This window comes from Spea bombifrons, chromosome 3, assembly GCF_027358695.1.
Source record: "Spea bombifrons isolate aSpeBom1 chromosome 3, aSpeBom1.2.pri, whole genome shotgun sequence".
Classification (NCBI taxonomy): Eukaryota; Metazoa; Chordata; class Amphibia; order Anura; family Pelobatidae; genus Spea; species Spea bombifrons.
Window position 1 is genome coordinate 26,832,222 of NC_071089.1, and position 26,167 is coordinate 26,858,388.

General features: G+C 39.6%; 1 protein-coding gene across 1 annotated transcript; it reads right to left on the reverse strand.

Moving 5' to 3' along the window:
* Positions 1-355: 355 nt before the first annotated feature.
* On the reverse strand, positions 356-24,619 carry HEATR1 (HEAT repeat containing 1). Its single transcript, XM_053460007.1, has 45 exons — positions 24,514-24,619; positions 23,330-23,488; positions 22,017-22,233; positions 21,357-21,498; positions 20,941-21,042; positions 20,387-20,527; positions 20,003-20,211; positions 19,737-19,870; positions 19,467-19,572; positions 19,037-19,147; positions 18,818-18,935; positions 18,481-18,588; positions 18,001-18,096; positions 17,477-17,565; positions 16,864-17,075; positions 16,302-16,423; positions 15,910-16,089; positions 15,414-15,597; positions 14,830-14,978; positions 14,521-14,710; positions 14,132-14,304; positions 13,387-13,551; positions 12,910-13,152; positions 12,647-12,778; positions 12,439-12,548; positions 11,838-11,981; positions 11,611-11,729; positions 11,039-11,160; positions 9,810-9,938; positions 8,992-9,222; positions 8,281-8,410; positions 7,966-8,132; positions 7,013-7,059; positions 6,401-6,524; positions 5,633-5,773; positions 4,768-5,060; positions 4,321-4,471; positions 3,973-4,131; positions 3,377-3,511; positions 2,334-2,438; positions 2,068-2,236; positions 1,828-1,982; positions 1,297-1,455; positions 781-889; positions 356-664 (listed from the first exon to the last, which is right to left on the reverse strand). The coding sequence occupies exons 2-45, from the start codon at positions 23,469-23,471 to the stop codon at positions 576-578; spliced, it is 6,453 nt and encodes a 2,150-aa protein (XP_053315982.1). The 5' UTR covers positions 23,472-23,488; positions 24,514-24,619; the 3' UTR covers positions 356-575.
* Positions 24,620-26,167: the final 1,548 nt, after the last annotated feature.

Genomic DNA, 26,167 nt, shown 5'->3' on the forward strand with positions numbered 1-26,167 from the left:
GATTGGCTGCAGTAGCGCGATATTAAAGAATACAAAAACTATATGCCAACACTGCCCCCTAATGGCAAACAGGATGTTTTCTCATGTGTACATTTCTCACAAGGGTAGTCGATTTTGGATGCACTTCATATAGCGAAGATCGAACCTGTTTTAAATTCGGATATTTTATTTTATTTGCAGGACTTCAGTCAGACGGCCTCACATGGGGTGACCTACAGGTCACTCTAGTAGGTACACAACAACATTTCTACTAAGGAAGCCTATGCTGAGAATAACAAACTATGTTGCTTATATAGAATCATTTAATGGGTACTAGTACACACTGCCAAAGAAAAATATGAAATCTTCAAAGGAGGATGGATGTACAATATTTATTTAATATTGCACTTTACACAAGTTCATTTTTTTTTTTAAGACTAAAATCCATTGGTGTTTACAGTACAAAAACAGAATATCCATGTTTAGTAGATGGTATGATCCATACTGGGAAGTACCATCTTCCTTTTATGAACATCACTTTATCATATGGAGCCTTTAGGTCTGCACTGTTGTAAGTTCTTAATATTGCTCTTCTCTTAGAAATAGCTCTGTAGTGACTCTCCCAATATGGTTTCCATCTGTTTGATGGTCTTCTGGCATTGATGTTCCACCTCTTCATTTTCATCTAAAAAAAAACCAAATAAAATATCAGGCATTCAGCTCAGATATATTGCCATGGCTTTCCACCATACAATGAAACTAATTAAAGGTAATGCATCTATGACTATATGAAGTGCTTACCTTCCATCAGTTCTGCCAGGAAAGGAATGGATTCTGGGAGCAACACCATATAATTCTCTCTGAGCTTTTCAACCAGATCAGTCAACGCCAGCAATGCAGCAAACCGAACCTGAACACGAGTGAAACATTAAAAACATCACAAATGCTGTAAATCAACCATGTGACAAAAATGAAGCAATTTTAATAGTAACACAGGGTAAAAAATTTACACATTTTAATATTTGAACATTTTCTATAAGATGTAAAGACCATCATCTTTAAAATACTACATTCTAAAGGTTAACATTTCCAAAGCAATGAGACGTCAATTGCTTAAAAGTAATGTTTTGTTTATATCTGTACACTACTTTTCAAAAGTTTATGGTCACTTTTAAAACAAGGAATACATGTCCTTCAACTCATCATTCATACACAGATTGGTATATCCAAATACATAAAAATCTATTTTTTTGGTAATATGACATGTAAACAGACTATGCTATATGGTCCTGGATCTTCACAAAACAACTTTCTCACCTTGGGAAAAGAATGGCGCATCTTCAGGAGAATCTGATAGTTGAGAGGTTTCCACAGCGAGTCATCTGCCATCGCTACAGAGAACTGAGCTATACAAGGGACCAGACAACTGCTCACCCTCATCTGGAATTTTTCATCACCACCCATCAAGTTTTCAAGCTAATAAAGAGAAACATTGGTAGTGTCAGATTTCAAACAAACCAATAAACCATTAAACCAGATATGTTCAAGGACATTGGTTAAGCAGCAATACAGAGGAATGGCCGCCGGACCATTAAAAGTGTATTGTTTTGAATATTTCAGTGCTGTGAATGTCATAACTTTGATTAAAGATAATGGATGAAAAGAATGGTTCACATCCTCTTGTTTTCATTCCCCCCCCAACATTCACTACATATACTTAAGTCTGTATGTAGAGTTGCACACCGCAAAAAAACCAATACATATATAATTAATTGAGCCCTGAAGTAAACCATATCTTCTACACACAGATCTAACAAAATTGCACAAAAAGTTTTCACGCTGGAATACCTGATCAACCAGTGGCATCATCAAAGCTTCTGCCCTCTCCTTGCTCACAAAATGTTGAGTATCATACAGAAATATTTTGTGCAGACAGCTCAGGACAAACTCCAGTATCAAGCAGCTTTTCTCAACATTGTTATCAGAGTCAAAGTATGCGTCATCTGTAAAATAAATAATATATATAAATCAGAATATACTTTCTAAGTCAGCATGGTAACCATGTATTTGTTACACACATAGACCTACCAGTTTTACTTGTGTTGATCTGATTCAGAATTTCTGCGAAGGGCTTCACCAGGTTACCGGCAAACAAAGTAAACAGTCCCTTTAGCTTGTCGGCGATGCAGTCAGCCAAACGACAGAAGGTGAGGACTCTGTCCTTCGAAGAACCTTCAGTCTTGGCCCAGTCAAACAGCTGCAAAGGGTGAGGAATTTATTTATTAGAAGATGGTGGGAGGAAGTGATGAAGCTAAATCTTTTTGTTATTATTATTTAAAGTGCAGTTATTTCACCTTGAAGAAGAGCGGTCTAAAGGTCACTTCAGAGAGCTTCATGACCATGATGATTAGACAATTAAGGATATGACCCTCTGTGTTGCCCACTTGTTCCAGATCATTCTGTAAATAAAAAAGGTTGGCATCAGTTATTAATTATATTTTATTTATATAGTGCCAACAATTTGCGCAGCGATTAATACAATACATATATTCAATGGATATGACAAGACAAGAACTGACAGACTAAGACAAACCGATACATTAGGTGGAGAGAGCCCTGCTCACAATCAATAAAGCATTATCTAAGAATCCAGCGTTTGTGGACACACAGGAAGCGAGAAGTGTTGAAAAAAGCTTCCTCAAGCTCGCCGAAGCACAGTATACGTTATTCTTATTGGCTATGGAAAAATAAACCCATTGTTTACAGAGGCCAGATAAGCATATTAACCAACGAGTGGGTCTTAATTTCCTCACAGAATTCTAATGAATATTGTAGCCTCTGCAGCAGTCTCAAAAAGATTTTGATCCCAGGTTCAGTGGAACTATGAAGACCTGGGAAAGACCCTTCAGAAAAGCCCACTGTTTTAAGGGTCAAAAGAGCACCCCAGTCCTATTTGCATGTTAAAAGCATATTGGAGCCCATTGGGCATGGACGCCAGTGCAGTTTACTGCATACAAACTGGTGTAGGTGCTTTTTAGTTACTGGAGTTAGAAAATGATACTTCATTTTATACCTAAAACTTAAAAAAGTATGCTGCTTGAATTACTTCAATGGGGGTTTCTGCTGAGCAGCTCCCAAAAGTGTACATATCAATGCTTTCTAGTGTCAGTAAAGGGGATGGGGGGCACTGCATGTAAAATGGATTCCAACAAGCATTACTAAAACTTGGACTGTTCATGTAAGTAAATATGGAACAGTGCATCAAAAACTGTAGTGAAACCAGCTATAGAGCCCTTAGAAGTAACATACACGCACATCAAGGTTCTCTGATCTCATCACACCATCACCAGATAACTTAATGTGCAGCGCTGTACACACTTAAAGATCATATGAATACCTCAGGATGCTCAGCACGATAATCCAGCGCCTTCATAAAGAACGTGGTGAGCTCAGACTGGTGAGACGAGAGCTGTTGCTTGTCCATTATCGCAATGTGTTCCTGGAGAATATCCATGAGCGAGCCAAGGTACTTCTGCGAAAGGTGGAGGGAAAAAAATTATTAATAAGTCTGGAAATCCTAAAATATAAACAATGTTTTGCTCCACTGTGGACTTAATCCTCTGCGCTCCACACAATCTAAACATACCAGTTACTGGCAATTAAACTGCCCATCGAGTGAACTGAATGCATATACACTTCAACAGGCTACATTGATAAATCAGAACCCATTGGCCCAATCACTCTCATACCGTTTATATAGTCTACATGCCAAGCATAGACTATGGACTATATATTCCTTAAAATATGGATTTTTACTTCTGCACTGTTTATAATAATAATGTCTCAAGCATGCCAAATGTTATTAGTATTTTTCACTATACATTCAAACTCACGCATCTTAACCATACGCTGCTACCAGCATACATAGCCCCGGTATTTATTTGCTGAGGTCATAAATACAAAAACTTTTATAATCATCCAAAAGAACATTACCTGCTGAGTGTCAGCCAACTGACAGTAACACTTGGTAATAGTTGGAAGAACGACTCTGGCTGCCAGCTTGGTTGCCAGAGTGGTCTTGAGCGCTGTCACTCTTATAGCGAGCTGAGATGTAGGACCCACTTTACTGGAAATCTTGTCAAGCCGAGCCACCTAAACAAACAATTATGGAGGAACAAAATTACCCACGGAGCCTCATACATCAGATCAAAGGCCGGTGTCTTCAGAAACGTAGCAGGGTGCGGAGGACAAATTTACAATTTCTAAGAAAATGAAGTTATTTTATCTACCAGCTAAACAGAGGCAGAGATTACAGGCAAGAGACGTGCGGCTTTCACTCACCTGCAGCACGCACTCCTGTAGGTAGGGGCTGAGGAAATGGGGAAGAGTTTCCACCACTTTCTGCAGAGCAGTCACGGTGCTCAGTAAGTGGATCTCGCTAGAGAGCAACTCCTTCTTGTGCTTCAGTGTGGATAACAGAGCTGGCATCAGTCTGCAAAAAAAGAGTCAGAACACACAATATAAGCTAGAGTTAAAAGACACAAATGTAACATCTCTAATATCTACAAAGTGGAGGAGGACATATAGTTTCAGGGATTAAGAATAGTTCGGCACACACACGAAAACATTTCCAGTGCCAAACCTATAAAATTAGCACATACTGAAATTTGCCTTAATTGCCTGAAAACAGGCCAAACATAAGCCCATGGAGGTGGCAACAAGAGCACGGAGCCTATCACAATTTGAAGGGGTTTTCTAAAGAACCGTAGTGGTCTTGAAAAAGAATACCTAGGTAGCTGTGGTATGGCCAAGGCCTTGACCGTGCTGGTGATTTCTGCGATGCACAGGAGTGCACTACCCATCACGTTCTTTTCCTCGGGGATATCCGCAGAGATGAGGTTCACAGCCATGTTCAGCACAGGTACAAACACATCTGGTCTCTGGGACCCGAAGCATTTGCAAAGCAATTTCATGCTGTACAGGGCAGTCTGCCGGTTGATGGCTTGTTCCTCCTCCTCTACACTTGGCTTGCGATTCACAATGCACAGGAGGTCCTTGATCAGTCCTAACAGCAGCTCAATCTACAAGAGAACACACAAATAAAGGGTTATTCCAATTAGGACCTCGCTTGGTGGAAGAGTTGGAGAATGATTTTTCCTGCCATGTCCAGTTGTGGTCAACTTGACATCACCTCATTCATTCTCCAACACAGATACATTATATAACGCTGTTCTCATATTTATGACAATGGAAATAATTTAGCAAACATCAATGTCAGTGAATTGCTATTGTTCTGAATGTATTCATTTCTACATGATTAATTTCCTTGAATTATATTAAAAACAATACATTTTTCCACTGGACTAATGATCTGGGAAGTTCGGTATGATACAATCAATACTGGTATGAAGCGTATACAAAGGTTACATTTTTATTTACTTTAACACTACATTAATAAAAGGAAGAAGCTACTGTGGTATTAAAAAGTATTTCTTTTTTTAGTATTGTATATAATATATATATATAAATATTTATGGCTATTTATACATGGACTACAACATCGTTTGATCTGTTGGTTCCTGCTCAAACGATTTTTACCACAATCTAATTAGAAACCTTAAGGAACAAGGTTTATAATTTAGAATGTTCTTACCTGATCTTCTTGCCACTGTGAGCGGTGCTGCAACTTGTTATTCAAAAGATCCATAGCCTTACGTCTCACGGATGGCAACTGGTTGGACATCAGCCCTCGTATTACTGGGATAAAGGTTTCTGTTGGCAGCAGAGCATTGACCTGTGGGGGGGGACAAAAACTGATCATACCTTCTGAATACAAACATAAGAATCAAACAAGATTAAATAAAAAAAAAAAAAGCGAAGACAAACCAACAGCGCTTCATTACACGGTTAAATCAATATAGTAATCCCTTAAGGACCGGTCCACAGTATATATCCCCAACACTGTAGATCTTTGAAAACAGAGCCCTTGTCATCTCAAAAACATAGGATGCCCAATATCAGCATCGGTATTTTTAAAGCCCTGATTGTTACGATGTCATCATTTCTTACTTAAAGAGCGTATATATAATAAAATATCATCTGCACAACACCATCAATCTATTTTGTATATTCTGACATCAAAAATATTTTGACCTGTAGCCCAAGCCAATCATTGTCATCTAAACAATGAACACAGATGGAAAACAGACGGAATCTTTTGAGAATTTGTGTTTTTGTTATTAATTTCTATTTCTTAAATCATAGGGTGCTGAATTCAGCAAAACCTTGGGCCGGTAAGTGGTTACTAGTCGCCATTGGGACCTGGCACCCGGGGTTAGTCGAGCCCTGCCTTAAAGCCTGTCTCAGTACCCAGTTTCCACATCCCGTATGTTAAACATACAGGATTAACAGCAGAACTCACCTTATCCAACATCTCGTAAGACTTGTTGAGAAGAGCTCGCCAGAACTTTGCTGTGGGTTTGTCGGCATTGCCTTCCACGGAACGGGCTACTAAATTGATATAGCAAAGGACCTCTTCCAATAACCTAAAAAAATAAATTAGAGGTAACAAAAATGTATTTTTATAACTTGGTTGTTATAGCATATAACATGTAGCATATAGCTACCCATCCCTTGAGGATGATGCTAACAATGCTAACTGTGTATAGTTTTAAGGTATTTCTACAATTGTGTAAAAAAAGGGAAAATATAACAGACGTGGATAACATAAAAAAGCTAAACATGCAGGGGTTAGAAACACAGGTCTCGAAAAATCTAAATTCTATGGATGCTTATTTCCTTCAGCTTAAAGAAAACCTTTAAGTCTTTTACTTTTATTTAATGATGGGCCACACAGGTCTTCATCAAGGTCTATGATGTCAGATGACATGTGATGTGCCAGCAAAACAACAGATCCTATACCCAGCAGAACAGAGGTATAACTTATTTTACCAATGAAATACGTATGTATTGTACTTTCTGGACAATAGAAAATTAAAGTATTAGGAGATCAGAATGTTAAACAAACATGTACCTCTGTTCCAATTTCTCCAGGTCTCTGGCTGCTTCACATTTAACAACCTGATAAAAGATAAGTAAAGACAGTCTTACAAACAGATCACAGGAACAAACATTAGGTTACTGCATCTGTTACCTAAATGAACAGATGCCATTCAAAATATTAATAAATGGGGGGGGGGAGAATTCTCTTCAAACAAAATATATTTAAGCAAGTATGAAAACTATACTATCTCTACATGCGGAAACACACTTTGTGTTTGCAAGAGAAGTAATATGCCAATCTGCTCCAAACACCATTCAATTTTATGAAATGCTTCAGCAATACTGGTTTTTCCAAGACTGTCCTGATTTTCCAGCACTGTCCTTCATAACGGTCAGGGCCAGGGGGCTGTAAGATGAGTTGAGGTCTTGCAATGGACGCTCTGCACCAAGTGGTTCCTTCAGGTAAGGTGAGAAGAGGCCACACCGACAGCCCCACCCACTGCCATCTCCCACCCCGCCCACTGCCATCTCCCACCCCTTGTCAGATCACTCAACCCAGGTGTCCCAATGTGGACACCTATACCATGATCCATAGGTCGCAACCTGCTTCCAAAGGCAAGGGGGGGGCAGGCTGTAAGTGGGTGGGGATCATATAGCCAGGGTTATAACCCACTTCTCCTGCACTGATTAGGGCCTTGATAGAAATAATAATCACATGCACATTCTCTGAGCAGAACTGCAAGCTAAAGTGCCCCTAGGTGAACTGTGTCTTCCTATTTCTTGCACTTGCTGGTGGTAGCGTCAGCACCCTAAGCCTATATGGTGGTGAAGCCTTGACGCCACCCCTTCTCGATTTCACAATAACACCACTGCATAAAACAATTTCCCCACGCTGACCCATAATTGAAATAAAGAAAGTATTGGAGGCTGGCAGAATGCTGTAAATATATAATGACCTTAAAAGTCTCAGGGGCCAGAGCTTACCTTGGCAACAAAACTGTGCGATGCCAAAAGTTGCGCCATAAAGGATACAGAGAGGAACTTAAAATGGCGCAACTGCTTGGCTGAGTTAGACTCCAGACTAAAGAGACCATCTACGGCATTTTGAGGTTTCTGCTTCTGTGCTCTACTTGGCCTACTCTCGTGACCCCCTGCAAAAAAAATAATTAAAAAAACTATACATTATTTACACACATAAGCAAAATCGCACATGGATTCAATATTTTTTTTTGTAATTTGCCACTATCGATTTAAAAAACAAATACCATACAAATCTTTGACAAACACACATTTTCTGACCTTCATCTTTATTTTCTGGAAGCTTTGAAAGAAACTGCAGCAACTTGATTAAACTGTCGAGCTGATCATAGGCACTGAATTCGCAGCACACAGATATCCAGAATTCGGTGTCCCTCTCCAGAACGGCATCCTGTTGGAAGTGAAATTGTTAGCTTTTGAGCAAGACTACAAACAAAAAAAACCAAAATGCCAATTCATATGTACATACACCAGCAAAGGCTCGCCACGCTACTGACTCCAGATCCACCACCCTTAAAGATGATGTCACACTTCCACGGACACCAAATAATGACATCACTGCAAGGTTTGATTGTTGCAGTCAAATTAAATGCAACTTTAATACCATGTTACAATTCAGAAACAATTCAGAAACCCACAAAAAAATTCAAACTGAAGCAAAGGTGCCTTAGAGTATATCTGTAGCTTTTAGTCTCAATGGCACACACATAATTGGGGGGGTATTTTAGATTTTGAAATTGCTTTACTCCTATTCCCTAGCCACATGACCTGTATAATGCATACAGAACGATGGTAGAGTTATTATACTTGGCAGTTCAGCACAGCTCATTAAGGCTTGCTCACTAAAATATACATTGATGTTGTTGAGTTGAACAATTTCAAAGAGAAACTCACATGCAAACCCCAGTAAGTTTAAACGTGGTTGACATTTTTCAAAACATTTGTTTTTGAGACCATTATTAGGAACCCAACCTTTTCTCCGTTGCTTGCACTGGTGACGGTTTTAGTGACGTGTTGTTGGAAAACCAGAACCAGCAGCATCCATAGGAACCTCTTCGCCCCAATCGTGTCGATGAGCTGGGACAAAATGGGGAGACGACGGTGCTCTGGAACATGGGGAAGTGCATCCACAAACACATGGATTATGTTTCCAACCACCTTCTCCATATCTTCCTTCTCCTCCTCTGAGGCCTCCTCGCCTGCCTGTATCACGGTAGCAAAGTAGGGAAGAAAACAAACAAAAAAAAAAATGAGCTCAGATATTCCCCATTTAAAAGTACCCAAACCTTTCACTTACGAATTTAAACGCAGAGGATTATTCACTAAGGAAGGTGCTTCACATGAAGTCCCAAATATAACAAGCTTTTAATCTATAGAGGTAGCATAAAGCAGATTAATCCAAGTGATCAAGAACTCTTGATTTCCTATGCTCTATACAGGGCCAAGCAGAGCATGCTCACTGGGATTGGCCTTTCCTAATGAATGGTATAGCTGGAGAGCTGAAACCAGAACTGTCCCGCAAACCCCTGATTTAACAGACTCTTTAAAGACTATAAGCATATAACACGTAGTGGAGCCATCACATAACAGCTGTTAGTATTGGTAAATAATAACGCTAATTATTATTCTGCTTTTTTGCTAATAAGGTCATTGTTTGGAAATATTTAGTTAAAAGGTTCCTAATGGAAGCTGAAATTGGTTTCTCAGATCCATGTGTTTACTTAAAGCATTTAACCATATAATGTAGGCTGGTTAAAGCCGTAAAAGTTGCTCCTGGCGTTGGCGCCTACCTGTATGAGCGCGGGGATCACAGTCTGCACCGTCTTACTGATCACCTGGAAGCTGTAGGTGTCATCGAGCCGCATAACGCTTGCTCCCATGAAAGTGAATATAGGCATAATGTTGTGCAGGACCTTTTCCTATGCGGTGGAGAAATAGCAAACGTTAAGAGTTTACAGCGAAAACACCATGTGTTGGGTATACAACAGTTAAGTAAAACTGATCCGTTACAAATAAAAAGGGTCCCCATACACCTCTACAAGCAAAAGAGCAGACAGATGTAATAAGATGGGCCTGGCTGGATCGAATGTGAGCCGGACTAAAAGCAGGAATGAACGTGCATGTAGGAAAATACAGGCTTAATGTAACTTAGTACAGGTTTGTTTTACAGATCAGCCATCCAGTGCTGTGAACGTATTTGCCTCCTTCCCAATCTACTTTTTTTTAGCTCATCTGTGACATTCAAATGTGTCAGATCACCCAACCAACAATGAGACCAAGAATGTCAAGAAACAGAAAATGCAGCTTTTAAATGACCGTTTCAATTTACGGAAGGTAAAGTATTTTTTTTATTAAACCGCTATCATCCATGAGAAAAAGTAATTGCCCCTAAACCCAATAACTGCTTGCGCCACCCGCGGAGCTCACTGGAAATGGCTTTGTATCGTTCCAGACTGATAGATGTCAATGACTCATCAGTTTTTGAGACCTTTTAGCCTTACTTATTTTGCAAGACATGTTCTATTTAATTGATGTTTAGAGTCAACAGGGCATGTAAACTAACAGCAGATAAGAGCCCAATTATTCCCCTTGACCCAATTATCTTTCTGCTGTAAGGCCCATCATGGATATGTCCCATGGCCTGTCTTATGAATTCAGTAAAGCCTTATGCCTATCCTATGCATGGTTACATTGATGGAGGTCAAGTCCACACATCCACATATATTGGGAGCAGCGCAGGTCCAAAATTCAAATAAATAAATAAAAATGCAGCAGTGTTCCTCGCGGTGGCAGGAAGAGAGCGGGAGTCACGAAACACGACGCGACACTGTGGTAAAAGCGAGGCTACGAGCAGCTAGAAAGAAGACTCAAGACAAGGTAAGAGGGTAAGGGTGTGTGTGTGTGTATATATAAAATAAAAAGAGTAAAAGGAGTGAGAGGATAAAGGAGTTTGAGAGGGCTCGTAAGTTTGCGCGAGTGTAAATGCGTATGCTACTTGACAGGACGTTTCTGTTCTTACCGGGAAGATCCCAGCAGCGGTGCCGAGAAGAAGCAGAGCATGGTGGTGCGTCTGTGGCATCTCTGAGGTTCTCACACACTGCACAATCAGCTCAACATTAAACTTTTCCTCATCCAGGACTTCTAAAATGGGACAATCATTTTTAACTTTGTCACTTCAGTTGACTACAGCTATCTTTTTTTTTTTTTTCAGATGTCGTTGAATACATGAACTGAGTTAAAGGGATATGCACAGGTTACAAACACCCTCGCAGGGGACAACATGTTCTCTTAACTACATATAACTTCATATGAGGATGATTACACAACATTTGTAGTCCAAAATAGGGTAAAACAGTAATACCAAAGGATCCTTGTGTACAATAGATTTAATTACTAACAAGTGGAGTGGCACCAAAAAAAAGTGTGGCCACTCAACATAATTATCATCCTCACTGTGACTTTTGAAAATTACTAACTACTACACAATAAAAACAAAATATTTCTTGATAAGATGAATCATTCAAGACATTTCATTTGCACAATCAAGTGGAACTGCAAGCAATTTCTGGCTCTTAATTGTCACACAAATACCTTTTGGGATGTTCTCCTCATCTTGTGAAACCTTCTGACAGATGCCCAGCAGACAACTCAAGATAAGCTGCTTGGTGTACTCCGAATTCTCCTGCTCGGGAGCTGTAGGTTCCAGGCACCTAATAAATTCAAAACAGTTCTTATTGTACATGCAAAGAATAGTTAAACATATATTATATATAAAAACATTAAACAAAAATGACTTTAATTACAAATCTGAACGTTACCTGGAAAGAAGGTAAAATAGTGTGGGCACCAAGAGATGTGGCTCTCTGAGCTTTTTCTTATGCTGTAGCAGCTCCAGGATAAGAGTGGTCCTTGGCCAATTGATGCTTCCCTCGTCTGCCGTGCCACTAGGGGCCTGAGATTTCCTGCATGGGTCAGAAAGTAGCATATTTTAGTATGGATTATACTAATAAGGAGATTCTCTAGATGCCACAATTTACACATAGTAAAAAATACTAAAAAAAAAAAAAAAAAATTACAATAAAACCAGACCTCGTGTATATTTTAAAGGTGGCGTACTACTGGCCACGATCTCGTGAAGGTCAAATACACTATTAGATTTGGATCATTTGCATCCAACGAAACCTTCTGGTACATTTGCTAGATTTAACCAGAAGCCACTTTAGAAACGAGAAGGAACGTGGCAAAAATCTGTGTTTTGTTTAAAAATTAAAGAAAAAAAAAAAAAAGACTAATGACTTTTTATTGACAGCCAATCTAGATTATTATTCCCATTTATTGTTTTATATACAATGGGTAGACAGGACAGGAGAGCTTACAATCTAGAGAACGCACATAACACAGAGAAGATCCGCCATATACCTTTGCTGCAGCTGCATTTTCTGCCTCCTGGTTTGCCGTACCGTAGTAACCGTTTTCTCTCTTCCCGGTGGCTCTAGTTCTGCACTAATGTGACTTGCACTCACTGAGATCTAAAGAGAATAGTCAACATTAGATTTTTTAGATTCAATACTGAATATGCAGAGACAAAAATCACCATCTCCAGGCTACTCTTTTGACAAAAACTTACAGATTTGAACGCACTGCTGACAGCCTGGGCACAGGTTACATTTTTGGAGTTTAAAAGCAGATCAAACAATACACCCAATATCTTCTGCTGAACATTCCCATCTTCTAGCGCAGCAAAGAAAGCCTTGGTGATCTAAAAGAAAAAAAAAACGCATGACTGGGATTATACCATGCCAGCTAGATGATTGGGACAGGGTTAAAACAACCTTTCAAATGTATTTATGCCTTTTTTAAATGTCAATGGTTTGCCAGTATAGAACGTACCTGTCCGAGCGCAGTAACCTGGAAAGAGGGCATTCCTGGGTGGGTGATCTGGGTAGTTTGCAATGCTTGTATGAACATTTGCAGGCTTTCAGGGTTCTTGGCCAACAGGCTGGCAGAATGTTCATTAAACTTGCCCAGGAGGTAGTGCAGCAGGAGAGCTTCATCTCTTAGTACCTCACTAGGAGAGGACGTGACCTTCTCAAGCAAGGCCTTTAACACTGGCAACAGGTGAGCGAGAAGAGCCTGTAGAGAAAATAAACCATTCATAAATGGTCAACGTTTGAGTACAACTGCTGTCTTGGAACCCCTTTTGACTACTACTGTTACCCTGATTATACTACCAATTACCCCTTTAAGAGCTTTAAGAAACTGTTTATATAATATGTCAATATTTCAATAAGGAAACAAAATGTCCGACCGTTTCTTTTTTGGTCTATGAGAAATAAATGGCATGGCCCATGAGACTATTTGACAAACCTCGCCGTTAGCATCTCGGAGAACTTTCATCAAGGATTTCTTGACATAAGATGGGCAGCTGGGCAACTCCAGGGGGCTCAATAGATGCTCCATTGCATTGGAAATCTTCTGTGTCGACTTCTGAGAGCCAAGGGGCTGCAGCTCCTCAAACAAGCTCCCCAACGTCTGCCGGGTAAACACAACGTGTAAGGGTAAAAGAAAAAACACTTACAATAGCTACACACAAAACTACAACCAATCAGCACTTGGAAGATTTTATTATTTATGGTTTTGAAGTATAAATTTGAAAATAAATCCTTATGCATGTAATGGACTTTGAATCTCTTAATACTACCTATAAACTGAACATTTTTCATTAGAAATGCAAAACGTGGGGCACATTTGGGTTTTCATTATTATTATTTTTTTTCTTTACAATGCTCTCAAAACAAGCTCAGAATACTTAATTCTTTAAAGACAAATAGGGTTTATAAAGTCACATTTTGGTTCATTACAATAATGGTTGCCCAAAGCACCAATGGTCTGGGTTCTTTTAATCTCTTTATTGAATAGAATGTGGTGAGGACTAGGCTGGTAACCTCTTCTAGATAACATATCTAACATTTCTAAAAAGGCTCCAGGACATGCAAGGTAACGGATAAATACATGGGCTAAACACAAAAGCAAAATCATTTTATCATGAACTTTGTAGTAACTCTTCAACAAGCAAACAATATCTCATTAAAAAGTAATTAGTCACAATTACCAGAATAACAAAGGTTGAGTCTGCAACTATCTCTTCGGTTTTTTCTACCACGCCTTGTAATACAGGGAGGAACGGTGAATCCGTCACCGTAGAGAGATCTTGCAAGCAAGTTATGGCTGCTCTGCGCACTTCTCGGACCGGGCAAGTCAAGTTAATCAGCAAAGACACGACCACTGTTGAAGATAAACAATTTCAAATTATTAGCAAGATCACAAGATTTCTCCTTGAGAATGATAGTTCATTCCTCTTAACCCACACTGTCTAAGCATGGACATTCAATTCACTGTGGATATATATATATATTATATACACATACATACATATATACACACACACATATATCATGTTGCAGATACAAAGTGACAGGTTAATAAATGGACTGTGCGTACCAGGGGAGGTGGGAGAAGCCAGTCTCTTCTTGATCTCTGCCTGTGATGCTAGCAAAGTGTGGCCAATGTACAGAGCTCGGGTCTGCAGCAGCGCATTCACTGTACAATCTAATGGTTTGGACAGATTGCAGCTATAGGTCCACAGCACCGAGAGGAAACGGAACAGTTCCATGTGATCTTTTAGGTGTTCCTTTAAAAACAACAAAAAGGAAAATAAATTATGAAATCTAGATTTTAATTTTTTTTTTTTTTTAAAAAGGAAGTTTTTTCTGTTTTCCTTGAATAAAGGGACCGCCTGGGGCCACCTACCAGAAATAGGGATCCCATAAGAGCTTTGAAGTTGGCAGAGTATGGTCCCTCACTGGCACCCCAAATTATCACTTCAAACAAGCCAATGAGAAGCTGCAGGTACACTCTGCTCAGGTTGTCCATGGTCTCTGGATTCCACCACATGCTATCTGTAAAGCAACCACATTCCAGAAGAATTAACGGCACTGCCAAGGAGTGAATGACACAGTGGCCGTGCAAAACATATCAAACAGTACATCTAACCTATTGCAGACAACAGAAAAAAGTTGCACATCTAAACACAAATTAGAAACATCACAAGTCACAGTACATGGGACCAACAAAGAGGTCTGACAAAGTCATTGATTTTATCATAGTGGGGTTTATTCCATAAAAGACCGTTGGCATGAGGCTTGCTGTTTCAACTCTCACCTAGGCACTTTGAAGAACCCACTCTTCCTGGAACAGAAGATCCCTGGGTTGGACTTTCATCGTGTATGGTTGAGATAACAACTCTCCTGCCAACTCTTACTGAATAGACCCCAAAGTCTCTGAACATTTGGAATCATTTTAGGAGATCTTGTGGCGCTATGAGGATTTCTCACCTTTTGGAAATGATTCCGGGCGGCGGAGATTGCTTATAAAATTTCTCAACAGCAGCATAAGTAAAACAGCTTCTTCCATGTCAGCAGACTGTACAGCATTCAGTGTCTTTATGTACTCTGTTAGTAGCTGGATTTGCAGCTCTTTCCCACTCAAATCATCCAGATGCCATTTGTCACGGGCTTCCTGCGGAGTCAGATTTAGAAAAGTTATAACATTTTGCAACAACACGGTTCAAGAATTGCCACAAATATGCGACATTTTTGATCACAGATCGCTTGCTAAGACACTATTTTTCATCATGCTACTTGTCACGTAATCACCAACACTTGATCAAATGTGCCTCCTGTTTCTGGATTTGGGCCGAGTGCCTCAAAAGTAGGAAAAAGTCAGGTAAGGTGTATTTCGTTACAAAAACACCACTGTTGAGTTAAACTATTACAATCTTGCAACGTGCATGATTTTCAGGAAAAAAAAAAAAAAAAAGAAGATTCTTACCCCTGTTGGTAAATCCATCTTTCTTAGTCTCTTGTCTAGTAGCTGGAAAACGCTGACTACGGCCCGGTGTTCTCGGAGGCTACAACATCCTTGCACAAGTGCATGCGACAAGACGTGAAATGATACCTTCTGCCTCACCTTATCTGAATCCTTTTCAAGAGCCTGTATCATATCGTCCACCTTCATGGGAATAAAGGAGAAAGTCCAGTGAGTTCCATGCAAGTATGTACCCAACATCGGCACGTGTATTTAACGTGGATATCAATACTTTAAAATCAAGCTATAAATGACATACGGCGATATGTATAAAACAAACAAAAAACGAAAGCAAAGTAATAGATGTGAGCGATTTAATCAAACTGGGCAACCACAATCCGAGTGCCGTCACATACCATCTGCAGAGAGGTAGGGGAGTCTGCAGCAGACATATTCTTCGACAGGAGATGAACCATACTGCTGTTTGCCAGGCCAAGTATTTGTGCAGGCTTAGCATTTTTTAACACTTCCTCAAGAGCTGTGAAAGAAAAAAAAGAAAATCATGTTTAACTCATTTTATTCATTCACCTGAAATTTTAATCACACAAACAAAAAATAAATAGAAAAAGGATGCGTTTAGTTTGTACGACCCACCAGACACTGCTTTTGTGTCACATGGCAATTAACTGGTCCCAGCAAAAGTTCTAAATTAGTCTAAATTTTACAAAAATTATGCCTGGAATAGGCTTGGGCATACATTAGTGCTAGGAAATGTTTTTGTAGTGAAGCACATAGTTACTGAAGTGTTAAGTTCAGCATGGCACTTGGAAAAGCACCTTTGACATATACAGTGACCGGTCAGTGCATGATTATGCAGCAAAACACAACTCAAACAATAACAACCCTATACTAGCTACTAAAGGATAACCTTAACAGTTCCCTTTGATATTGCTTCAAAACGCCCAATATGACCCATACCTTCAGGCCAACCATTCATTAATGGATGCAGGTCACAGACCCCACTTTTTGCCAGGTACAGAGCCAATTTCTGTTCAGAGGAGTCAGGGTCACTGTTTGTGAAGACCATGTATGGAATCAATGTCAGGATCACTCTGTTGCAGATAGCCTCATTATCTTTAATGGACGTCTGCTGGACAAGCAGAACTGTTGCTTCCTCGAGAGCCTTGTACCTGCGTAAAACACAATACAGTTTATGAATACAAAAACTATGAAATTCCTTTTGCAAATGGTACTAGATATGTATTCCAGTTGTTCAGCGTGGAAATAGCTATGAAAAATTCTACTGAATAATACAAGTCCCTTGAAAGGCTCTGGTCAAAAATGTTCCATATCTGACAAGTCATGCAGTATGGGATTCAGATGGCAAAAAAAATAATAAATCACTACACCATAATTAGGATTATGGTGATCAAAAGTGACCTCAATCAACAAAAAAAAGTTAGATAATGGCAACCTTTGCAGTAAAACCATGTAAAAACTATAGTAACTTTCAGCAAACAATCAAGAAGTGCAGATGTGAAATAGTCACAGAGATGTATAAGGCTTTGGAAAGAAAGAAAAATATACATACCAATCCTCATCTTGCGCAAGATCAACTCTTTCAAAGAGGTTAAGAAGACTTGAAACTGCAACTTCAGTGCTGAGATGGGTGTGATACAACTGAGGACAAAATACATTATGACCGGTTAACATGTGGTTAACTACTACTGCAGTATCTAAGGACCTGTACACATTTAAGAGGATCGGTTTTTGTCTTCAATTTTATTACATATCCCATGATCCCTCAGCGAAGACTGTATTGACATATTGAGATCAGCCAGCCCTTTTGGAAGTTAAGATTGCACATACAATCAGGTTCTCTAGACTCCCACATAACCCATAAAATCACATCCTTAGAAGAAGAAAGATACTGGAACACACACAAGGTGGGATCTCACTGTATATATTATTTTCCAAATGCCATTCCATAAGTATTTAGTGTAGTGGCACTGTGTATATTTTACAGTCTTCAACATCAAATCTCAGAACGTTTAGGAATAAGCAAATGCAAATTAAAACTTTTAAAAAAGTAGCAAACTATAAAACATAATTTACCTTGAAGGCACTCAAAGCAGACATGACCACTTCCAGGTTATCATCCGCAAGACGGGCTAAAATTGCTTCCTGTATAAAGGATTCATCAAACCCTGCCTGTACGGCCAAACAAAAAGGATGTTAGAAAGCACACCATATGTACTGATATCTAAACATTACACTAATCCAATACAGACAAGTCAATGCAATGCAATTCCACCCTTCAATAGTAACCTATGCATTTCTATTGGAGGGAAGCTTCTGACCAACCCTTAAATTATATATTGCATTTCACATCGAGTTAGAATTAAATTTAAATATGTGAAGTATATAGGTTTTTGTCCCTTGTACTTTCCCATATGGGTTCTAGTAAATGGCCTATCATTTTCACAGCAGACAATTACCAATATAAAGTTCAGCATGGGTAATGTTTTACAAAACAAGAATATAGAATACAAAGTGATAGCTCCGCATTTCACTTTGTGAGCGATAGACACATACCCTGGATGTCTCGATAATATCCTTCAAGTGCTGAAGAGCCAACTGTCTCACTCCGGCCTGTGGGTGATTCAGACTGAGCAGAAGTGAGGTGTCGCAGTCTGCCAGAAGCTAGAATGAAAACCAAGCAAATGAAGCAATATCCAAATAAAAAGCCAATATGTAAAAACAAAATACCAGAATCCTTTAAGGATATAAGTTTAATTATTGAGTTACTTCAAACCCATTTACAATTGCTCTCTAAGCACAAGGATTCACTAGGGCATTTCAAATACACCATATTGATCGATCCAGCGTACAAACCAATCGGTATTCAGTATGTTTAAAACAAGCAACACACCTCATATTTACCACCACTGGTGGAGAGTGATATAAAGCTGTGAAACAGGTCTTGCTTCTCCTTATCCGAGACATCTTTCAGACGGTTTGCCAGAGCAGAGTCAAGAGCATCAGGATATCTAAAATTGCGAATGAATGAAAGTGGAATAGTAAATCTGTAAACCTGTGACATACATTCTAAATGCAAACACACAAAAATATATGTACCAGATTCACTTACCTGCTCTCTAAGAGCCTGATGAGAGGGAGGAGAAACCCTCCCAGTTCAGATATTCTGTCTGGTTCAGATTGGTGCATCTCTCCATAGGAGAGGAATTCATCCAGTAAAGTGCTGGCAGAGGAATGTGAAGACAACATTAGATGAACATGTTTAGTGACACTATGTTCAAAAAAGGTCAGATAAACATGGCTAATCATCCAAGGCCACCCCATTGCCTTCTTACAAGGCTGACAGTGTTAAAAAACCCTTACTAAATGTAACATTACACCACCTTAAACCAAATTACATAAAGCTTCATGAAAAGAACAAATACATCAGATCCAACAATAGCAATGCTATGATTCTATCAAACACTGGTTTCACAAATAACACAAAGGCTTTCATATCACTCAAGCTCGGACGTGCTCCAAAGTTGTGGTAAACTCCTTACCGAGCCAACAGCTTGTCTATATTGTTTTCAAGTAGTATTCCACGGAGCATCGCTTGAAGAATGTCTTTACAAGTGTCAGGACTGACCTCTTCCGAGCTTTCTGCTACTGGTATACATATGGAATAAACCAAAATATTTGGATCGGGTCAGTAACGACATAACTTTGACTCAGTTTGGGATCATAAATACAGCTACAAACACACAAAACAAATACAGGCTGGACTAGCAAAAAAGTAGCACATCTGTGGATGCGAAAATCCAAATACTTACAGGCAGTGGTGGGAAAAAGGCCCGATGCTAGGTTAGGCATTAGGTATTCTAACAGAGGGGTTGTATCGAAGGAGAATGCAATTGCTTGAAGGAGCGTGATTAAATCGGGAACTTTGCAAAGATTAAAAAACGGCCTAAAGAGAGAGAAAAAAAAATGACTAATATGATCTGATAGACATAAGGTTCATGAAAAGAAACGGGGCAATTATAATGAATAAGCACTCATCCGTTACTTACTGCACTTATAGAGACAAGCCTTAACTTACTTTTTGCCCAGGTCCTTGGACTGTTGGTTTTGCAGAAGAATAATCAGACAGCTCAGCCCTTCTCGGACCATTGATGTTTTAACAAGGCTCTTGCTGACTTGGGATCCAAGGGCTTTGACCAGCGTCGGAGCCATCACTGTCTTCACCGACAACTGGCAGATTATCATGTAAGTGGCAGCTTGGTAACCTTCCAAGGGGGACTTTAAACCCTGATGGGAAGACAGCATTTTGAGCCAACAACCTCTTTCAAGGGTGCTTACTAGCACTGACCACCAGAATTCTGATTCACAGCTATATCAATCAGATTTTTTTTTTAATTAACAGGTACTAAACAAAATATGCAGCACGCGCATTGATTTTGCGGTTCAAGATGAAAATGATTACCTTTTGCACATAAGGAAGAAGTTTAGCTACTAGTGTGTCCGAGACACGCTCTGAGGAGTCCAAAGCTGCCACTATCGTAGAGACATAAAACGACAGCAGAACTCTCAGTTTGGCTGCACTCCCTGCAGGTTCAGAGAACACCTAAAAAACAAATAAAAAATAAAAGCATTTTGAATTAAATTACGAGATACACAGAGGTTCATAAAAATGGTAGAATTCTGTTAGCAGATTGCAGGGTTGCAGATTTTATATAGATATATTATATATACTAGATGAAATTAAAAGGCTGCATAATAACTTTAAGATTGATAAACTACAGAAAAAAAGGCTAATAGTATGTTAGAAGAGTAGGAGGATTCTTAAAATGACTATCTATACAGACCTCTAGCCAGAATTACAAACATGGCTTTCATAGATAATAAATGAACCTGTTCATTGCCTGATGTACAACTATAATTTATGCCATCACTTTAACTAAGCTATGTGCCGATAATACGTTTTCACGCATTCACACACACAAACGTTGGTAGTAAAATCCACAGTTTTACACTAACCTTAATGGATTTGGTCACCAGCTTGCAGATGAATTCCATGAAGTCCATGTCCTTGTAGCAATGTGTAATGAGGGTGCCTCTGGCAAGAGGGACACCTGGAGCCTGTTTAATACACAAAACCCAGAGGTGAGCAATAAAACCAATTTTATTATTGAAAAACTTGTGCAATCACTGCAGACCGCAATGATCTCCCTTCTAGCTGTAGGGAATCAGTTTTTTGGGGATTTTATTGTTTTTATTTTGTCATTTTCACCAGTGCTCTCCTGATGAAATAAAACTGCACAATATAACACCGCAGAGTTAAATTACGGCTCTCCGGGACATCATATTGCGTATTTCGATATATAGTAAAACTCATAGCTTACGTTTTCAGATAGAGTAATAACACGGCAAGAACACCTAAAGATTTACGTTACCTGGATTGGATGCAGCCAGTTCCATTTGTGAGTTGGATCTGATATACGTAACAGCTGAATGACACGGACAAACACTTTGGTCTCGTGATACGGCAGAACACAGCCTATCAGGCTATCCTGATTGTAAAGGTGAATGTGGAACCTTAAACAAAATAGAAAGTATTCTCAGAATTACAGGTAAGATAATCAACAACATGTTAACAAGTATTAACTTGATCTAAAAACATGCATCGTCCATCATTGCACTATTCAGCAGGTTTTTAGGTTACACTAGAATTCATGAAGGACTTCAAGAAGGCCACATGGCAGACTAGACAGAAGATAAAGGAGGGCATTGGCTCTTTTTATACTCTATAATATTTTTGCCAGATTATTCAAGACTGAGTGACATAAAAAATAATGAATATTTATGGAATGTAAGAGAACATCCATCCAAGGAGGTACGTACATGGCGATGGCCCATCTAGTCTTCCCTTTTTGTATTAATACACATCCAAGCTGTGTTTGAAACCCCCTACTGTATTTACATGTACTTATTCCAACGGAGGCTTATCCCACGAATCTACTACACCTTTTGTCAAGTAAACCTGCCTCACGTTATCACTCAGCTTTTCCAACATGTTAATACCCTCTGGTTCTTGCATCGTAAGAATGCTGTACCTGTGAATTAGCCACTCCAGACACTTGTGGGCTGGTTTGAGCATGAAGTAAGGTGACAGGTGTATGAGAAAGAGGGAAATGCTTTCATCCAGCTTTTGGTTCACGGCTTTAGTCTGGACACTACGCTCCAAGCTCTTTGAGGCGTGACTAAAAAGAGTTTCTTCAAAAGCGTCGAAGGCAGGGTCGATACCTATAAGCTCCTCAAGGCCGGTGCATCCTGCAGAGGAACAAGGGTAAGAACATACCAGTTAGTATCGCACTCTCTCTATAATAAGACAGACTTGGGTAACCAACTAAGAGAGTAAGGTAGCATGACACTGCATTGTTTTCAAATGGAAGAGCTCAGTAACAGCTTTTAAAAGCTAAATTAATGTCAAAACACCCACTTACCTTCATAGTAAAATACACTGTTGAATATAATTTAATGATAACTAGTGTTTGCACTTACATTCTTGACCTAATGTTACTGGAATTATACCTCAGTTTTAAAAAAAGCATTTGGTATTTAGGCATGGACAACGCATGTCCGTTTTTCTAGAGCTAAATTCTTCATACTCTCACTCAGAGTTGCTCCATACCCTCAAGTAAAACAGTTTATACGCTAAATGTTGTTTACAAAGAAATTTTTGGTACATAAGAATTATCATCCCGTCCACGGGCTTAATTATGTAGTATTAAATGTGATGTGAGCAGCGTGTGACTATAGATCCAATACCACAAGTTAACAAAAAATGAAAAATTTTTGTTTGATCTATACATCCGGCAGCATGATAACTAGCCAAAGAACTCTACTCATTTTTAACACTTTTCCCAATTTAGACTTTGGGAATTTGCAGCAGTGAATTCATTATCCTCGGAGCAGCTCCAAGATATGTCACAAGATGATTCAATTGGTTACCCAACTTGGTACTTAGCACTGACCATACTGGTGGCCCAAGTGTCAAGACCTTGACGCTGAGTTAAGGTAAGTTAGTGAATATCCCGTGCACAACATTCTCATGTGATTGAAAAAGAAATGCTTTATAAAGCATCATTTTTTGAATTGTTATCTTTCCTTCACATGCCCCATACTAAACCTATTTGTATGGCAACGCTAACAAACCCACTTTCCAAACACGAAAGCTACTCTTGTTTGGAAAGCGTAAAGGAGCACCATTTTTTAACAACAAATATAAGTGATACTAATGTTTTTCACCTTATTTCTATGGTTGGGGTTCTCCCATAAGCTAAAGCCTGTCTTTAAATACAAGTATTATAGAATCTCCTAATAACGTGCATACTTTGCACTACCTCATCATTGCCAAAGGGCTTACCCAATGCATAAAACGTTTCCCTGTCAATGTTAGCAGCTTCTTTGCGGTCATACAGAAGAGATGCGGCTTCGACCCGTTGGAAAAGACTTGAATCATTCTGTGGCAGCGCAAGGCGCTTCAGCTGGTGGGCTAAGGTGGTCATGTCTGCTGGTTATGCTGCTGTGAGAACAAAGAAACAAACAAAATTATACAAAAGAACAAAAAGGGACTGATATGTAAACATAAGCTTTCAGGACCTCAGAGGGCACCTCCAACCGAAGAGGTGGCCTCAAAATCTTAACCCCTTAATGACAAAGCCTGTACATGTACAGGCTCAAAATACATTGTTTTCAATGGGTTTAGGGACCCCCCCATTGTCCTTAAGGGGTTAAGATAGATAGTGAACACATGGGGGCTGTTGCTACTCCCATTTATTTCTACTCGTTATGTCATAGTACAGCGCTACGGAATGTGATGGCGCTATATAAAACAAATAATAAACCATGCCGTGGCAGAGGCGGCCCTGTACGGAGTTGAATGAGATAGAAGAACCCGCTATTTGCAGTAAAATTTAACAAAAATGTCTTTTATTTTTTTTGCTCATAATGTCTGAACCTGCTGTCATCAACACAAAACACATCTCAGAGGAAACACAACATGGGCACGGTGGGTTTCGAAGTGGGGTTCCTGAGCAGGTTCTCCGCTGAGCAAATTCAACACATATCAAGATTCATATTCTACATTCTTACAACACAGAGGTTTATAATTACAAAAACATGATTCTGCAGAAAAGATCTAAACTTCACACAGAAATCACGTAATATATATCCAAATGGGAAGAGTTGCCACTTTATTTTTTTTAGTTATCTTTATAAAAGTACAGTTTCTTTATACTAAGTCCCTTGCCAGTTGCTACTTTTTGCCGTTTAATAAGGGTATCAGAAGTGACTTCATAAATTAAAAAAAAAGTATTAATGCACAATACAAAAGCAGAGGAATTGTACTTTCAATCTTCACATTAACCTATATGTTAACCAGAATCAAAAGCTTTTGAATGGCAAAATTCTTGGTATACTGGTAATATTTATTTTTTTACTTCCATGTAAATACAATCGCTGTCCGACTAATTTCCGCAACAAAACACAGGGACACCGAGCCCAAACTCTGTGCCGCACACGATGGCGTTATATCCGCGATCGTTTTACCTTTTGATGGACACTGGGCCGGTAATCACGTTCCAATACCGCTGGATGTATATGCGGCAGCGAGCTCGGCTCCCACAGCACTCACACCACATGTGCGACCCCTTACCCGGAAATCATTAGCGACACTCTATGCTAGTTCCTGTCTACTCTATGGCCTCATCCCTCACACTGTGACAATGCCGTTCGGCACGAGCGGCCATTTTTGTTATGGGTGATTACGCGAAGTTCATGTTTTCCAAAACTGTACAAATGTCGCCAACTAGGATTGTCACGTTATGCATTTTTTGCATGTGAAATTAATAATATCCCCCAAATGTGCTTTTTTCCAGAGGGACTGTCCCTCTAGGAGTTAAGAATGTGTGCTTCATATGTGTATTACAGAGTTCTGCAACCTTAAAAGTTGAAATAATGTTAATATTAACTCTTTCATGACAAGGTTTTTTTTATACTTCTTCATGTATATATGGGGTCTTTATACTTCTTTATTTTTATCTTTATTGTAATTGTGTTTTTTTTACTATTTTTTTATTTATTGGTAGGCAAGGTCGGTTTGCCCCTCTTGTCTTTGATCCCGAATGCATACCTCCCAACATTTCAAAATGTTGCGGAACTCACCGGAACTGGCAGAGCATCATGGGCATGGCTGGGAACTCTCCAGGTTTGACCCGGAGATTGCTGGGTGAGCGCTGCTCCTCCGGTTCTCCGGGTCAAGACCCGAATCCTGGGGGACTACCCACCAACATCAACGGGACCGTCCGCTGACGTCTGTGTGCAGTCCTAGCTGCGTCCCACAAGGGAAGGCTCCAGGTAGCCGGAGCCGAGAAGTTCCCAGGTATGATCATGGGAAGTGCAGTTAACAGTAGATGTTAGCTGTAAATTACAATTCCCATGATGCTCAGCCAGCCAGGTGTCCACATGACTAGGCATCGTGGGAGCTTAAATGCACAACAAACACCTGCCATATAATCTGCTGTTAACTACAGTTCACACGAGGCACAGCCAGACATACGGCTTCCATGATGCTGGCTTAGCATCCTGTTTAGTGCAGTCAACAGTAAAGCTGCAGGTGCTAGTTGTGAACTACAATTCCTATGATTCTCAGCCAGCCAGGTGTCCACCATAATGCTGAGTATCATTGGAAGAGTAGTCAACAACAGCAGAGATTTTTTTTATTTAAAAAAAGGCTGTTAGCCTCCCAGGACCCTTACACACTGCCGTTACACACACCTGCCCATAAACACACATATACACATACACTGCCCTTACACACACATACGCATACAGTGCCCTTACACAGCTGTCCGTACACACACATACGCTGCCCTTACACACACATATACACATACACTGCCCTTACACACACCTGCTCATAAACGCAGATATACACATGCACTGCCCTTACACACACCTACTCATAAACACACATACACTGTCCTTACACACACATATACACATATACTGCCTTTACACACACATATACACGTGCATTGTGTTTACACACTCATAAACACATACACTGCCCTTACACACAGCTTACAAATACCTATACTGCTCTTACACACACCTGTCCATACACACACACACACAAGTTTACAAACACATACATTTATATACACTGCCATTACACCCCTTTCTCCTCATCTCTTACCTCTTC